Consider the following 17,749-nt stretch of genomic DNA (forward strand, 5'->3'; position numbering starts at 1 on the left):
AAATTTGAAGACTTTTTAAAACAGTCATTTCTCTGTCACTACCCTCCCTGGTTTTTCTCATTGTTTCCCAAATCCTGCAAATATTATCCACAGCTGCCCTGGCAGGACTAAATGAAGGTAAATGAAATAACAAGATGACTCTGAGAACCCAGTGGGTCCTTGACCAAGGGGTGGGACAATAACTGGAATGAAAATCTGAGCAGCTGCAGCTGCTCTCTGAGTGCCACAATTCAGAACAAAAGAGACACTTCTAGCACTGAGCAAGGAATAAGGATGGGGAGGAAGGAGCACATTCTGATAAGCCAGTTTGAGCTAGAAGAATACTACACTGCACTGAAGTGATAAATTGGTTTTGTCATGAGCTCCCCATGTAAGTGAGCTCCTTGGATTTATCCTTTCAGAAACAGCAAGTTTTGGAAGGGTGAGAAGTAGGAATGGGCACAGTTTTCTAATTCCCCCCAGAAGCAGACTCTTTTCAGCTGTAAGAGCTTGGTCCTGCCCCTCAATTCAAAGGTTGCCTCCTAGCACAGTAAAGGAAGCTCTTTTTCGCAAAGATGCTCAGGGAATTCTCAGGGATAAAAATTATTAGAACTGAAAAGATGAGCTAGTAGAAAAGAAGCCCAGAAATATAAAAATGGGTAAGTGTAAGGGAGGGGTATGTCCCAGAGGATTCAGAGATACATCTCCCTCTTGGGTCCTGACAGAACATGGCAGACACTTGAATATTCTCAAAACTACATGAAAAGCTGAAAAGGCTCTTTAACACACATGTTGGGGAGAAGCACAACCTACCTTTGTTCTTCCTCCAACTCTTCTTTGGTCATCATCTTCTGATATTGGTTTCCTCGAAGTTTCCCAGGACTATATTTAAATGAAAATGTCTCCTCTTCTGCAGAAAGGGAGAATATATACGAGTAATGACACAAGTTTAAATTCTGGGTCCCTAAACACAAATATCAGAAAGGGTCGCTTTATTGTTTTGCCAACTACAAAATAAGCAGATTTCTATCGAAGAAAATCCACCTCCTCTTTTAACACATTCAGCCCCCTTCAAATTCAAGTGTAGTTGATACAGTATTTCTCATTATTGATTAGAGACACGGCTGACTTGGGGTAATATATGGACTTCTCAGTCCCACCAGCTGAATGTAGTCTGCCATCAGTTCTATACTTTTCCAAATAAAGTTTCAAGATTCCTCACTTCTAAATCTAAACACTTGTACAGTGCCCTATATTCTGTCCCCAAGTCCACACAAATTTAGAGTTAAAGATCAATCCACCTAGAGACAATCTAGCTATGTGAACTCTAGTTCTTTCAAAGTTTCATTGCTGACACCAGGGAGTCAAAAGAACACTTGACAAGTTCCTCAAGTCTCCCTGGTATTTCGGGAACATGTCCAACAATCCATAGACCCTAAGATAGTGTAATGTCGGAGATTCCAAGACAAACATTTAAGGACAAAACTTAAAAGATATAAGTCAGAGGAGGGTGTCATTATCTCAACAAGAGAGACTTAAACAACTATACCAAGACCACAGTCTAAGTATGGCACCCCCATATCCAGACACCTTTACTAAAGTGTCATAAACTAACTTAAAATAAGAGAGCAAATACAATAACCACTTCAGCTTAACACAGTGCCTGGTACATAATAGGCACTTCAGGAAATATTTATTGACTAATTAATTGATTAAAAACATGCAAAAAGAAAAATCAATGAAAACAAATGAGAAATACACACAAAGAATATCAGAAAGAAAAGTTATATGCAGTGAATGCATAGTAATGAAGAGGATGACAAAGACCTGAAAGGATAGGAAAATGTATATTGAAAAGTCAGAAGGGTTACTAAGAAGGACAAACTTGGGATAGTGAACTTGAAGTTCAACAGTATACAACTGAAGAGTATGATAGGAAATTTCCTCTCGAATCTGAAGGGGGGAAGGACTGAATGGCTTGTCATATTTAATTTTTATTTATTTTGTATATTTATTTATTATATTTACTTAATAAAATATTTACTTTGAACTTAAATAGCAACAACTATAAACATTTATGTACACAAAGAACATTTTTTTTAAAAAGATGATTGCATATGAGATCAAGAATCTCATCCACAAAGCTGTTATTCCTTTGAACTTACTTGTGTTCTTTTGTGAGGATTTTTTAAATACTTCATTTCTCTCTTTTTCTTTGTTTGCTATCATTTTCACCAAAACCAGACTTGGTGTATCTTTCCCACAACCTTTCAATGTCATCTTTGACTATCTGGTGGGTATGAGGTAGAACTGGAGCATTTTTTAAAATTTTCATTTTGTTTTTTAAATTTATTTATTTTTAGCTTTCAATATTCACTTCCAAGAGTGAATAAAATTTCACATTTTTCTCCCCTCCCCAGGACAGCATGCAATCTGATGAAGGCTCTACTTACGAATTCATGTTAAACGTATTTTCACGTTAGTCATGATGTAAAGAATTAGAACTAACGGGAGGAACCACAAGAAAGACAAAACAAAACAACAAAAGAAAAGGAGAGTAAATAGTATGCTTCAATCCACCTTCACACTCTAAAGTTCTTTCTCTGGTTGTGGATAACATTTTCCATCATAAGTCTTTTGGAGTTATCTTAGATCTTTGCATTGCTGAGAAGAGCTAAATAGTCCATCAAAGTCAGTCTTCACACAAAGTGGCTGTTAGTTTGTACAATGTTCTCCTGGTTCTGCTCACTTCACTCAGTATCAGTTCATGTAAGTCTTTCCAGGGTTTTCTGAAATCTGCCTGCTCATCATTTCTTATAGAACAATAGTATTTTGTCACATTAATATACCAAAACTTGTTCAGCCATTCCCCAATTGATAGACATCCCCTCAATTTCCAATTCTTGGCCACCACAAAGAGAGCTGCTATAAATATTTTTGTACATGTGGGTCCTTTCCTCATTTTTATGATCTCTTTGGGATACAGACCTAGAAGTGGTATTGCTGGCTCAAAGGGTATGCACAGCTTTATAGCCTTTTGGGAATAATTCTAAATTGTTCTTCAGGATGGTTGGATCAGTTTACAACTCCACCAACAATGCATTAGTGCTCCAATTTTCCCACATCTTCTCCAGCATTTATCATTTTCCTGCTTTGTCATATTAGCCAAGCTGATAGATGATATTTCAGAGTTGTTTTGATTTGCATTTCTCTAATCAACAGTGATTTAGAGCATTTTTTCATATGACTATAGATAAATTTAATTTCTTTACCTGAAAATTGCCTGTTCATATCTTTTGACCATTTCTCAATTGGGAAATGACTTGTATTCTTATAAACTCGACTCAGTTCTCTATATATTTTAGAAATGGTGCCTTTAGCAGAGACACTGGCTGTAAAACTTTTATCCCAGTTTTCTGCTTCCCTCTTAATCTTGATTGTATTAGCTTTATTTGTGCAAAAATTTTTCAACTTAATGTAATCAAAATCATCCATTTTGAATTTCATAATGTTTTCTATCCATTGTTTGTTCATAAATTCTTCCATTCTCCATAAATCTGACAGGTAAACTTACTCTCCTAGTTTGCTTATTGTATCAGCCTTTATATCTAAATCACATATCCACTTTGACTTTATTTTGGTATACATTGTATGCCTAGTTTCTGTAATAGTATTTTCCAGTTTTCCCAGCTGTTTTTGTCATATAGTGAGTTCTTCTTCCAAAAGATGAAGTCTTTGAGTTTATCAAACAGTAGAGCACTATAGTCATTGCCTACTATGATTGTGTACCTTTAGGTAGAACTGTAGAGCTATTTTAATCTGCCTTTTTCTTATTATTAGAGATTTGCAGCATTTTTATATGGTTGTTTATAGCTTGCTTTTTTTTTCGAGAATTGCATAGTCATATCATTTGACCACTAATTACTGGGAATAGCCATTGTTTTTAACATATTTAAATCAGTCCAAATGTGTTTGAATCAGTTCATTTCTAATTTTCATGATTGTGTAAAATACACGGCTCCACTAATCATATTTCCTTCCTCATTTTGCTCTTTTGAGGCTACTACAAAAGATAAACCTTTGTTCTGGAAACCAGCTGTTCTGGAAGTCTTCATCTCTCTGTCACTGCAGTATCAAGAATTTCAACCATGTCTATACCCCCTGCCCCAATAATACAAAAAGTCAAGCCATGCTTTTCTTCTCAGACTTGGGTTTTTCAAGTGTGGCATTTATAAGAAGACAAAGAAATATAAAGGAAGGAGAAATCTATAAAGCCCCCTGGAGCGTGAGGGTAAAAGGAACCAATTCCAGAAATATATTTGAAGCATGTGGGATTTTTTCTTACCCTTGACAATAAAACCTGAACGAAGCTGACCTGTTTCCTCAAAAGTGGTTTCTGAAGTTAGGGATTTTTCTGCATTATATTCTAGATGACTGGAATCTTTAAACTGACAAAAAAATCTATTATTTAGTATTGTTTTGTACCTTGGAGCAACATTTTTTAAAGCATTTTCTCTTTTCACTATCACATCTTACCCTAGGATTGAGGGTTTATTCTGCCTCTTCATAACTAACTCTGTTCTAGGCAGATGTTCAAAGAACAAAAGAGGGGAAAAAAACAGACCAAAAAAAAGACTTTTGTTTTCTACATTATAGTCATTTCTCAATACTATACACGACTTATAACAAAGAAAACTATTTTGCAACAAAGAAAAAACAGGCAAGTAAAACCACCAACAAAGTGACTATATCTAGTAGCATATGTAACATTTTGTACTCAGAGTCCTCTACCTCTCTATTCAGGATACTTTCATTCAAGAAATTCTGTAAATTGCAAAGTGTAGATTAGTTGAATGGGTATACAGAAAATACAGGATTGATAATCTATAAATTTCAATCAATAAATATTTATTGTCTACTATATTCCAGTACTAAATGCTAGAGATGCAAAAAGAGGTAAAAGGTAGTCCTTGCCCTCATAATCTAATGGGGGAGACAGCATGTAAACCAAGCTAAATACAGATAAATAGGAAGGCATTAGAATTGAAGGATTAGGAAAGGCTTCTAATAAAATATGGGATTTTAGTTGGGACTTTAAAAAAAGCCAGGAAGTCAGTATTGAGAGTGAAGTTGGAGAGCCTTCCAGGCACAGGGGAAAGCCAGAAAAAATTCCTGGAGTGGAAAGATGGAGATTGACTTCTTTGTGGATTGCCATCAAAGCCACAAAAATACCCTATAGAATCAAACTATATTAGGAACAGATTTTTCCAGTTCATCTAGCTGTATTTTCAAATAAGACTAAGGAATGAATCAAAATATAAATAAAAAATAAAAATGAGAAGGAAGCTAATTGACCCTACATTATGAGTGCAGTTTAGACCACTTGCTTAGGACAGCAGTGAGTTACATTTCAGATCTGTGCTGACTCATGGATTTATGAACCCACAGCTCAAGTGGCTTTGGAATTCATCTAGTCTGACCCTCTCATTTTACAAGTGAGGAAATGGAGCCTTAAAGAGACTAGTTATTTGCCTAAGATCATGCAACTAATAATGGCAGCCTTTAGATTCAAACCTTGTCCTCTAACTCCAAATCTTTCCAGTATGTACTGTACTGCCTGCAGCTCTCCAATTTTTGATCAGACGACATCACAAATCCTTGCAAAAGGCTTTAATTTAATCAAACATAGTATGTGACACATAAACACAATCAATCCTGCCAGATTGTGTAGTTTCAATGACAAGAGGCCTCCAGATACCATCAAAGGAACTTTCTCTTCTAGCTTCATTTGATATCAGGGGAGATATTTGGGTAAGTCATGTCAGTGACATAAATCAATTACCTACCCAGGCCTAGCTGAATACAAAAGAGGAGCTGTGGAGCCCCATGATATTCTCTTCTGACAGCTAAATCCATAAACTTCCCTTATATTCACTGTGCCATGTCAAACCTAGTAGGAAGAAGACTCATGAGACCAGAATGTTTAGTTGGGACAGCTCAGATAAAGACTCAGAAAACAAAGCATCCTTTAGGAGATGTGTTTGACAATAATTTGTGCTGTATTGTGGTGTACTTATAAATGTTCAACAACTAGCTCTCCAGAAAAAAAATGATCACAACACATTTTTAAGTTTAATTTGCATTATCAACATATTCTTAAGTCTAGACAAAACTGAGCCCTAATTTGTAGTCTGCTGATTTCTGAGATGTAAATAGCCACAGTGAAAAATTAACAATTGACACTAAAGAACCAGTTCTCTCTCTCTCTCTCTCTTTCTCTCTCTCTCTCTCTCTCTCTCTCTCTCTCTATATATATATATATATATATATATATATACATATATATATACACACACACACATATATATATATACACACACACGTGTGTGCATATGTATGTATGTGTCTATAGATGTATGCATATATATACATATATACATTGTGTGTATGTGTGTGTATTCCAACCAGTCTGAAGGGACTGAATGACCTGCGGAGATTTTCCCCAATCATCCCTATGGTGATCCCTATCAAACATTTATTTTCTTTTTCAATCCCTCAAGTCACTGAACAGTATCCTGACAGTTTCCCTTCCAGCAGCCTTTGTTTATAGAGTAGTAACAGATTCTGGAGACCACAGCCTCTGAATGTTCATTCCTTTGGTTCATAGGCCCAGCAGAGAAAACGAACAACTGTGAAAGCAGGCATTCTCCAGTGGGAGTGCCTAAGTCCCTTCCTTACTTCCTCTTGTAACCACTCAACCTGCATAACTCCTAGGCCTTCTTCAGTGGTTTGTATTTATAGATAGTGACAGCCTTGCCTTAGACCCCCAGGACTGAAGGATTGTGTTATCCCAGCTCTTCACTGAACACAGATGCCTAGGTTATTGCATTCCTGAAACATTCTGTTTCCATTGCTGCTGCCAGTTGCAAATTTAAAGTTACAGCAACATTACTTCTATGGCTTTGAATTAAGGAAAGAGGCTTGAATTCATAGCTCCTATCAACAACTCAATGCAGCCAGATTTCTTTTCACTGACGTTAGGTCTAAGTTTTTTGGTTTTCCTCTGCCTCTCCCTTGACTCTTCTCCTAAGAGTTAAGACCCACAGGCTAAAAAAAGGATGGATAAACTACTCAGAAATGAAGAATTTCCTCCCCTGGGGTTTTAATTTCTAAAACAACCATGAGAAATAGTTTTAAAAAGACTGTCCAAGAAACTTTCATAGAGAAGAAATCTTTAATTTATAAAATAAGAGGAAATCAGTCAGCAAGCAAGCACAAAACACCTGATATATGCCAGGCACAGGGAAATAAAAAGAAATACAAGAGTGAAAGTTCCTGTTTTGAAGGGACTACAGTGAGGGAGAGAGATGGAAGGAGATACAAGATATACGCACATAGGTATAAAGAAAATAAGTACAAGATAATTTGGGGGTAAGGCACTGTGGTTTGTCCTTCCATCTGGAAGAGGACCAATGACATCCTAAAGGCAATGGTTTGGCTTGTGTGCGAAGTGGATTTAAGTTCTATGACAAGACCTGCACAACTTGGCAGTAGGCAGGAGCCAAAATTAAAATAGACTAAACTTCGAGCCACAGATAGGTTAGACTAGAGACAGAATGATGATGGTTGGTTGCCACAGGTCATGTGATAAACAGGAGAGAGTGCACTGTGGCAATCCTACATTTTTTGGAGGCCACCAGAAATCCATTGGTGGGCCTCGAGTGGCCCAGCTAGGCCATATGGTGTGCAGGCCTGCTCTATGAGCTGAGGGGATCAGGAAAGGCTTCATGTAGAAGGCTAATTATGAAGGGTGAGGATTCAGACAGCTAGCGCAAAAGTATGGGGATGGAAGATGAAACCATAATACGGCCAGTTTGGATGGACTGTTGTATCCCTGAAAGAGAGAGTAATGTGTAATAAGGCTAGAAAGATAAGCTGGGGCCAGGTTGTGAAGGGCTTTAAAACTCAAACAGAAGAGTTTATATATTTGACCCCTTTGAAATTTGTTGAGTAGGGTAATGACCACTGAAGGAAAATCGTATCAACTGCTACAGGGACTGATTAAGGAAAGTGGAATTAGGAGAGCTGATCTTTAACTTTCTATAGAGACTTCATTCTGGGGCAAGCATATTACAGATTGGTAAAAATAGAGGTAAAAACTACAGGGGAGGTGGATGATGTTGCATGACAAGGAAAAGCAGGAAGATGCGGTGAATTATCACATATAGCATGCTGGTTAAGCAAATGCTTTGTCTCAGTGTTCTGAAACTTATGGTAGAACTGTATTTCTTGGCCCTCCTCTATAATTCCCATCCAATCTGCATTGCCCCAGTCCTCCCCACGTAAAGCAGTAACACCTTGAATGTCAGCAGCTGCCATACCTTCTATATAAACTATACAAACTCTCCTCTGCTGAATTTTGCAGCCCCTAAAGAATGTATGCCCCTTGGGAGGAAGAGCTGTTTCATTAATCATCTTTGTATTAGCAGCACCTGGCCAAGTGCCTGGCAAACAGTAGGTGCTTAATAAATCTTTGTGGACTGTTTCTATTCCATTGAGCTTCCCAAGGCAAGGAGTAGAAGAGCAGAGCTGTACGACTTCGTAGCTTTTTTTTAGGTTAAAATGGAAGGTAACTGCTTTGTGAAGTGCAAAGACAATTGGGTTTGGAATCAGTGATGGTTATTGTTCAGTTGTTTCTGACTCTTCATAACCCCATTTGGGGTTTTCTTGGCAAGGATACTGGAGTGGTTTGCCATTTCCTCCTCCAGCTCATTGTACAAATGAGAAAACTGAGGCAAACTGAGTTAAGTGACTTCTCCAGGGTCACACAGCTATTAAGTGTCTGAGGCTACATTTAAACTGACAAAGATGAGTCCTCCTGAGTCAAGGCCTGGCATTCTATCCACTTCATCACCTAGCTACCCTTGGAAACAGGGGATCTGGATTCAAATCTCAACCCTGATGCTTTTTTTTTCTGTTTGTGACCTTGGGCAAGTCATGTAATCAACCTCTTGATTTCTCAATTTCAGTCAAAGGAGACTGACCAAGATAATCACTTAGTTTCCTTTTGGCTCTGTTATTATAGGAAGTCATTCCCACTTTCTACTACTCACCATCTTCTTCTAGTTCAGCTAGGAGTGGGATCTTCTTACTGTCAGAGTTTGGCTCTTCATCCTGAAAGGCAAGGAGAAGAATTCAGAGCAGAGAAACTTGTGTTTCAGTAACTAAGGGTATAATCATGGATAGTATGCTAGACTTGGAGTCAGGAAAAGCTAATTTCAAAACCTGCCTCTTACCTATGCTGACTGAGCTATCACAGGCAAATAAATTGTTTTACCTCTCTGAACCTCAGTTTCCTCTTCTGTAAAATGGTTATAGCAATACCTAGACTGAATAACTTCATGGATTTGTTGTGAGGATCAAATGGCGTAAGTATGTAAAACAATCTGAAAATTTTAAAGCAGTTTACAAATCAAGACTTCCCCAGACTGACTCAGCTAAACATCTCAGCCCCCTCAGTTGCCTTTTCCCTCTGACTGGAGGGACGGAAACTGCAGCAATAAACTCCTCCCAAAGCCTTCCTTTATGGAGGGTTCAGAGATTTGTAGGTAATTTCATTTTTCATCAGCAACTCTGCTTGGTTTCCAGGAACCTTATGCCCCTGCAAAGCTACCCCTTTTCAGCTTCCTTTTGTTCAGCTTCCCTACTCCGTCCCCTAGATGGTAAACTGCTTAAGGGCAGGGATCGTCTTTTTCTTATCTGTATACTCAGTGTTTAACACAGAACCTGACACATAGTAGGTGCTTAATAAATACTTATTGACAAATGTTAGTTATTATTCTGATTGTTATCATTACATTCATTGCTATTATTAAGTTAGTATTGTTATTACTATTGCCATTATTATTAAACAAATTCTCACCTTTTCAATGGAGTTCAGATAGAAATTATCTTTGGACAAATAACTCTGCAATTATTCTTTTATATTTAATATTCTATTGCAGAGGTGGATAAAATAACTGCTTTCTGTAGTTGAATGAAAGTATTAGAATGTGATCTCTGTAAGGTTGCTAAAAGCATCCTTAGTAACACAGGATATCGGGGAATGACACGCACCTCATTTTGTTCCCACATGATTTATATCTACTTTGCTATATTGTGAAAACTTTTTGTTCCCAGTAGCTTGGAGATTATAAATATTTGACACTGGCACAGCTTTTTTTTTTTTTTAAATGGTGAGCTTAAATTTTTATGATAAATGCTGTCTTTGGGTGATTCAATCTGTGAAAATGGGGTAGAAATTTATCAGTTGAGTTCTCCAAGATCTATTCAGTTCTGCATTTGTAGAATGAGAACTGTTTGCTGTCAGTCCATGCAAGACAGTGAGCTTTTGATGTGTTTCACTTTCTACTATTTCCTTGTACAACCAACATTGATTATTAAATCTAAACTTGTTAAGGATAACCATTTTTAATTTCTGGTGGCAATGATGTGGTTCTGAATTACCATTATAAATCCATATTTTCAACAAACCACTCCTCATAACTCAGCCATTTGCTTAATACTTCCAATACTAGGTCCTTGTGAATGTTGCCAATTCTTGCAACTTAACTATTTTTCATAGACTTCACCTGAAGGTAGATTACTTTAAGTTCCATTCTCATTTGTAAAATTCTTGAACAGCCAATCAAACCAAACCTGATTCCCTGATGGTTGGCACTCAGGACAGGTTCCAGGCTACTACTCTCAGTCTAAGGCTACTGAGGTCTAAAAGTAAAGACTAGGAAAATTAGGAAATCAGTATTTCAGCATTATTACCAAGAATTCTGCTGCTTCAAATCAAAGCATTCCAGATCTATTATTGATTTTAAGGATGAACTGTCATTGCCTATGTGTCTTTATTCTTAAAACAGACCAGTCCCATCTGTACTCCCTACTACCTGGGGCTGCTCTTGAGGATAAAATTAAGCAATATGCATTAGCTAATTAGCACATTATAATAATTTACTAGGTAGTCATCTTTTGTTAGTCTGATAAGAGATTGTGAACTGCTGAAAGAAAGAATTGGTATCTTATTTGATCCTGGAATTACTAGCACAGTACTTTGCATGTAAAAATGTTTGCTGAGTTGAATGATAAATTATATCAACCTATACCTGACTTTTCCTCAGTCTCCTTCGCAGATGGATTGCTCCTATCATGCCCTTTAACTATAAGTGTAGCACAAGGTTCCGTCCTGGGTCACATTCTCTCTTGGTTACATGCTCTCTCTTAGTGATCTCATCAGTTCCTATGGGCCTAATTTTCATATGTATACAGATAACTCATAGATCTACATAAATCTAGTTCTTAGCCTCTCTCCTGAGTTCCAGCCCCACATCACCAACTGCCATCTCAAATTCAACTGCCAAAAACAGAAAATCTAGCCCTCTACCAAAAACTTTCTTATTTCTTTTGAGGATACCACAATTCTTCCACTGGTATTATCTCAACTCCTCATTTTCTCTCTCCAGATCTTGCCGTTAACTCTTATCTTTCTTCACTCACTTGGCTACCCCCTCATGCCCTTACCTGGACTATTTACAATGACTTTCTAATTTTTCTCCCTGTCTCAAGTTTCTCCCATCTCCAGTTCATCATCAACAAGCTTGTAAAAATGATTTTCCAAAAGTACAGATTTGGCCTGTCATTCTGCTATTGAACTACAGTGGTTAGTGCCTCTAGGATAAAATATATACCTCTCTGGCTTTTAATGTCCTTCACAATCTGACTCTAACCTATATTTTCAGACTATGATACATTACTTTTCTTCTCACATTATATGATGTAGCCAAAGTTACAAAGTAACTTTGTTACAGTTACTTCTCTCTTCTCTCTCTTCCTTCTCTCTTCCTCAAACACAATACTCTATCCACTTGTCAATGTGCTGATACACCAGTCATCCTTCATGTCTGCAATGGAGCCTCCTCTCACCTCTACTTTGAAGAATCCCTTGCTATCTTGCTCAAACACCACCTTCTACAGTTTACACAGGGGTTCTTAAATTCACACTGTGTGATCTTGCTTTTTTAAAATATTCTGATAACTATTTCCATCCAAGTAAATTTATTTTATAATGCTATCTATGTATTTGGATTTATGCATTTGAAAACTGTATTCTGTGAAGGGGTCCATAGGCTTTAGCAAAGTGCAAAAGGCATCCATGACTTAGAACAGGTTAGGAACCTGGGTTCTACATAGAACCTTTCTGGATTTTGCTCTCTCGTCCCTGCATTTATTCTGTCTATTCTTATACATTTATACATTTCTACACTCCGATCCCCAATGATCAGTCATGTAGGCTCCTTAAAAGAAGACATTGTTTCTTTCTTCCCCCCCCCCATTTTTCTATCCTCAGTGCCTAGCACAGTGTCTAGCACATAACAGGCTTACAAAAAAACCTTGCTAAATATTTGTTAATTGATGGATAATATTACTTTTTGTGTTTATTCTTATTACAATGGTGATCAGTATAGGTCTTCTAGGACTAAAAACAACATCTGAGTCTCAACTTTGAAGTCAAAACATCTTATAGCCAGACTAGTCTGTTGCTTACAATTCTAAAATAATTTGAAGACAAAGGGACAGAGTCATTATAGCTATATTTTGTTGGTGAAAAGTAGTTTCCAGAAAACCAGGGTTCTAGCTGTACCTTTGTAGCAAATACCCCAACATATACAGGAGGACCTGTTATCACAGGTTCTTAGATCTGCATTTCTCAAAGGACAGGCAACTTTTGAGGGGTCAACAATCAAGCACATATATCATTCACTTAGTTCAGGGGAAAAAGTTAGTACCCTGAACTTCAGAGAAAATATAGAGAAAGCAAAATCAACAGATATGCTTCCAACTGTCTGACCATAAGCAATACATATATCACAAATCAACAGACAGGTCCAACTGTCTGACAATAGTTACCAGAGAGGAAAGCACCAACATCGGAGTTTTCAAAGCCCGGGGGCTCCTTAGTGGCTTCCCAGAATCTCATCTGGTCAAACAAAACACTTCCAGTCAGTAAGCTCCAAAGTGAAACCTCACCCTCAGAGTATTTATACATTTTTTAGAGCCAGAGAAGACATCACAACCCTTAAGAACCAGTGCCTCATTGGTTATAACAAAAGGTGTGGGCCTTCCTACAAATCTTCCCTAATCAAACTCCCCCTTATGGGCAGGCCCATTAATAGGTGAGGAAAATCTTTTTTTAATCACATTAAAATAATTAACAATACAAATACATATAGTGTTTCTAATTAAAGAAACTCTTGTTTCCTTACTTTACTCCTAGTAAAAACTCTTGGTTGATAAAGGCAAGATTCAATCAGAGGCACTTGATTATACTAAAACAAAAACAGCAAAAGATTCTACTTTGCTTGCCATTACAACCTTTCTTTGTAAGTATATAGCAACTTACTTGGGGTGTGGCTACTTATATTGGTATTACTTAAGCTACACCTTTGCACTCCTAGTAGAAGAATGAAGATGCTGAGGTTGAGAAAGTGAAAGCAAAACACTGGCATCTGAGATTTATAGACTACTGAAATTAAGTAACGCAAAAAGCTTAGCTACAATTTACCAGGCCTTTACTTTTCAAAGTTAATGTGCAAATGCTCATATACACTCTAAGATATCAGAAGATATTAACATTTTATTACATGACTAGACAAAATTAAGTCTATGACTTAAAAGTAGTTTCATAAAACTACTATTGTTTGTGTATTGGTTGTTTGTGATCTGCAATAACTTTATCTTATCCGAGAAGTATTTGAAGTTGTATGAGTCTGATGGTATGGTATAACATCCTAAGTTTATTTCTGACTTGTTTTTTTTAATGTCTGATAAACATTCTTCTTCAATCATAACTTTAATGCAAACCCTATAAAGTTAAGTAATTCCTAGAACTCTCTGGAAGGGTTCTCAAATCCAGACTTCTTGTGTCAATGAAGTCCATTTTTCTTTTTTGATTCTATTTCATACAACAAAAGAAAAAAAAGGAACAAGTTAAGAATATAACTATATTTGAGAATAATGCCCTGAATATAAAAATAACAACCAGTTTTTTGCCTCCTTATTTTGTATGAAAGTATAGGTCGTACTTGATATTTTAAAATGTTGTTTTGGTAACTGTTTTTGGTTTCTTTTTACCAGAAGTTGCTCAGGTCTGTAGGAGATCAAATTTGTATATCTTGGATGTGTTGGGATCAATATTTATATAAGTTAAGAGAATGTATTACTATAATAGAATATTGAGATTAGCACTAGAAGTCAGTTAAGTTTTCCAGCATAATAGAACACTGAGAGTAGTCTGATCTTTTTCTGGCAGAGTCAGTGAATATTCCCTCATTTGAATTTATTTTTCCTAACCCAGTAAGAGGTGTTTTTCTTCTCCAATTTCCTAATCTATCACTAATACTAATAGCATATAAGCTAGCAATAATATTGTGCTTCAGGGTTTGCAATGCACTATAAATATGGTATCTCATTTTATCAAATGAAATAATGATAAGTGAAATAATAATAAAACCCGTGAGGTAGGTGCTATTATTATATCCATTTTGTAGATGAGGAAATTGAGGCAGATAGAAGTTAAATGACTTGCCCAGGGTCACATAGCCAACAAAGTATCTGAGGTAAGATTTGAACTCAGGTCTTACTCTCTTACCTACTATGCCACCTAGCATGAATTGAGTTGTGAATTAGGTAATATCCAGGAGTTTTTCACCCCAGTGTAAACTGTGTTTTCCCTGTGAGAATTGAAAGTATGTATCTTGACGATGATAAAAAAAGTTAGCTTTTATATAGCACTTTAAGATTTGGAACTTTACAAATACTATTATTTTATTTGATTCTTATAACAATCCTGTCGGATAGGTATTATTATTAACCCCATTTTACAGATGAGAAAATTGAAGCAGAAGTTTAATGACTTGACCTAGTCATACAGGTGTGAACAGTGTGTTAGAGAACAGGGAGCATTGTTACTAGAACCTTGGTATATGAAAGTTAGGGAATATTTCCTTTTCCCTATTTAGTGTTAATTTTAAGAGAAATGGATCCCTAGTCTAGGGCTAAGTGTTTCTGAGTTAAAAGTAAAGAGAAGCTGTTTCTCTCTCTTTTCCCAGCGATGAACTGTGTGACCTTCTTTTGTACGCAACCTAGGCAACAGAGGTGGCTTCCTAACCAGCTATCCTTTGATTTTTTGCATGCAAGATGATAAGAACTGAGAAGTAAAATGGCTACCATAGTTTTGAGGAAAAGGTATTCTAATATGATTTATGTTCAACTGGTACCTATGGATCACAGGATATGCAGAGATTCATGACTGCATGGAGTTCTCTCATGCATCATTATCTTTCTAAACAGTAACCAGAAAACGCAAAGTACCTTTGACTTAGAGAAAATTACTCTTTTCTGGAAAAGTATAGTTGAGTACCAGTGCTAAAGTACTTATACTTTAAAGTACTTGAGTAGTGGTTCTAAAGTCCAGGATGATCATTGGCATGAGGAAATCTCCAAAGATAAGGAGTCTAACCTTAGAAGTCAAAAAAAGAAAAAAGAAAAGGAAAAAATCTCCCAACAAAATTAAAGACCTTAAAACAAAATATTGACAGTCAGTCATATTAATAATAATTACTTGTACAATTATCTTTGAAATGAAAGTTCCATGTGACCTATGTATATTTTATTTCAGGAAATTTGTACTTCGTGGTTTGTATATTTGTACCAGACAAGAATGAAAATTGCACATGTGCCCTGGACAAAGACTTTGAATTCTATGATTTTAAAGTGCTTTAGGCTATAATTTCCAATTTGAACACAAAGGTTAAATAATAATAATCAGTCTAAATCTGTGTGCCCCCAGGATAGATGTATAAACAGTTGGAATGGAAAAGTTACTATACAGAGACTCTTTGTAAGTTGCATAGGATCACATTTTGTCATTAAAAATTCATTCCTCTCAAAAAATACATAATGTTTCCTCTGACAAATTGTCTAAGATATGTATATTCTAATATATTGAGTTGATTTAATTCTGATAAAATACAAAAACACTGAAAAAATTAAACATTTTAGTTTTTAATTCTGAGAAGTTTCAGTGAAAAGAGAAAATGTTTTATTATTTGAAGCCCAAAAATAATTGAAACAAAAAATATCCTATCTACATGTATAGATAAAAATTTCTGTATCCTCTATTTCTGGTCCTCTAAATAATGATTTTAAAATTTTTTATATTTTTGTATTTTAAAGTTCCAAAGGACTAAAAGAACTTTATTTATATAAATATATATGTCGATGGGTGTATATGACATTTATATATCTGCAGGTGAGTTTGTCATGGCTTCCCTCTGTATACAGAAGCTAAAGATATCAGAGGTTTTTTCTTCTCCATTATCCCCCCAAATGAGAGGATGATAATTCTATAGTAGCTCATTTGATATTTCTTTTTCTGAATTAAAACAATGTTGTAAATATACAGCAGATACTTGGGAAGCTTTTGGATCAATATATCCAGAGCCTGTGCCAGGAACTAGATGTGATCCCTGCCAGAAAGCTGTTTGCATTATGATCTGAAATGCAAATTATGATAAATTTGTGATATATTTTCATGTAATCCTCATGCTGTTTAAAATAGTAACTTTCTCCACAATTTTCAAACTAAAATTTCACAATGTCATTTAAAAATTTTTTATTGTTATATTTTCATTTGTACTATTGATTCTTGATTTGGAGTGCATAATAGAAGAGGGTGTGGTATGGTATATGCAAGAGATTAGAGTTGGAAATTTACATAGAGAAGGAAAAGTGAGCTGAAAGATGATATAAACATAATGATAGAAAAGATGAATTTATTGAGTATTATGTAATATGCATGGTGGTGAGGCATAATAGGTAGGAAGTCAGTCTTTAAGTTTAGGAAATCCAGAGGTTGAGACCCTTCTCTGACATCCAGACTGTGTGACCTTGGGCAAGGCACTTAATTCAGTGCCCTGAAGAGAAGGTATCAACCTTCATTTATAGAAGGAGATTTTTTACTAAGGAGTGACCAATGAAATCACAGGGCCAGTTATTTTGTATAGGCTACAAACGCAAACAATTCCAGTATTTGTTAGTATTAATGATACTTGTCCTTGCTTTAACTGTAAGCATTGAAATTTGCTGTGTGAAGTGAAATCTCTTTTGGCTGTAAATTATACTAATCTATTGCCTATACTTTTATTTTAGTCTGGAAAATAAATGTTAATTCTGACAAATTCATAAACTACGTTATGGGAGGATGTTAGCAAATCTGCGGTACCAAGAAGATTTAAAACCAGTTCTAAGTAGATAATTATACCCTGGAAGTGATGTGAAATTTCAGTGCACGAATTGACTATCTTCCTCCTCCCCAAGTTATCAGATCTTTATCCAAAATTCAAAGAAACTTAGAAAATTTTGTTTATTTTTACTTTTAGGACTCAGACCTAATGGAACAATGCGTTTCTTCTTTTAGATTATAACGTTCCATTTGTAACACTGCCTGGAGTACTGCAAAAGCCTTCTGGTTGGACTTTCCACCTCAATTCTCTCTTTACTCCAGAATATCCTCCACTATGCTGTCAAGTTCAAATTCCTAAAGAGGTCTGATCATATCACCCTCCAGTAAACTCCAGTGTCGCCCTATTACTTCCAGGATCAAATATAAAATCTTCTGTTTAGTTTTTTGGTTGTTTTATTTATTTATTTATTTATTTAT

The 17,749-nt window shown here is 36.0% G+C and overlaps 1 protein-coding gene across 2 annotated transcripts in view; it reads right to left on the bottom strand.

The window, feature by feature from the left end:
• MXRA7 (matrix remodeling associated 7) overlaps positions 1–17,749 on the bottom strand; it is a 39,804-nt gene that overhangs the window by 16,963 nt on the left and 5,092 nt on the right. For both annotated transcript variants that reach the window (XM_072645100.1, XM_072645101.1), the window contains exons 2-3: positions 9,093–9,153; positions 793–889 (exon numbers count right to left, since the gene is read on the bottom strand). In XM_072645100.1, coding sequence (XP_072501201.1) covers positions 793–889; positions 9,093–9,153 — 158 coding nt within the window. The remainder of the gene's footprint in view (positions 1–792; positions 890–9,092; positions 9,154–17,749) is intronic.

Source organism: Notamacropus eugenii, chromosome 2, assembly GCF_028372415.1.
Source record: "Notamacropus eugenii isolate mMacEug1 chromosome 2, mMacEug1.pri_v2, whole genome shotgun sequence".
NCBI classification, from domain to species: Eukaryota; Metazoa; Chordata; class Mammalia; order Diprotodontia; family Macropodidae; genus Notamacropus; species Notamacropus eugenii.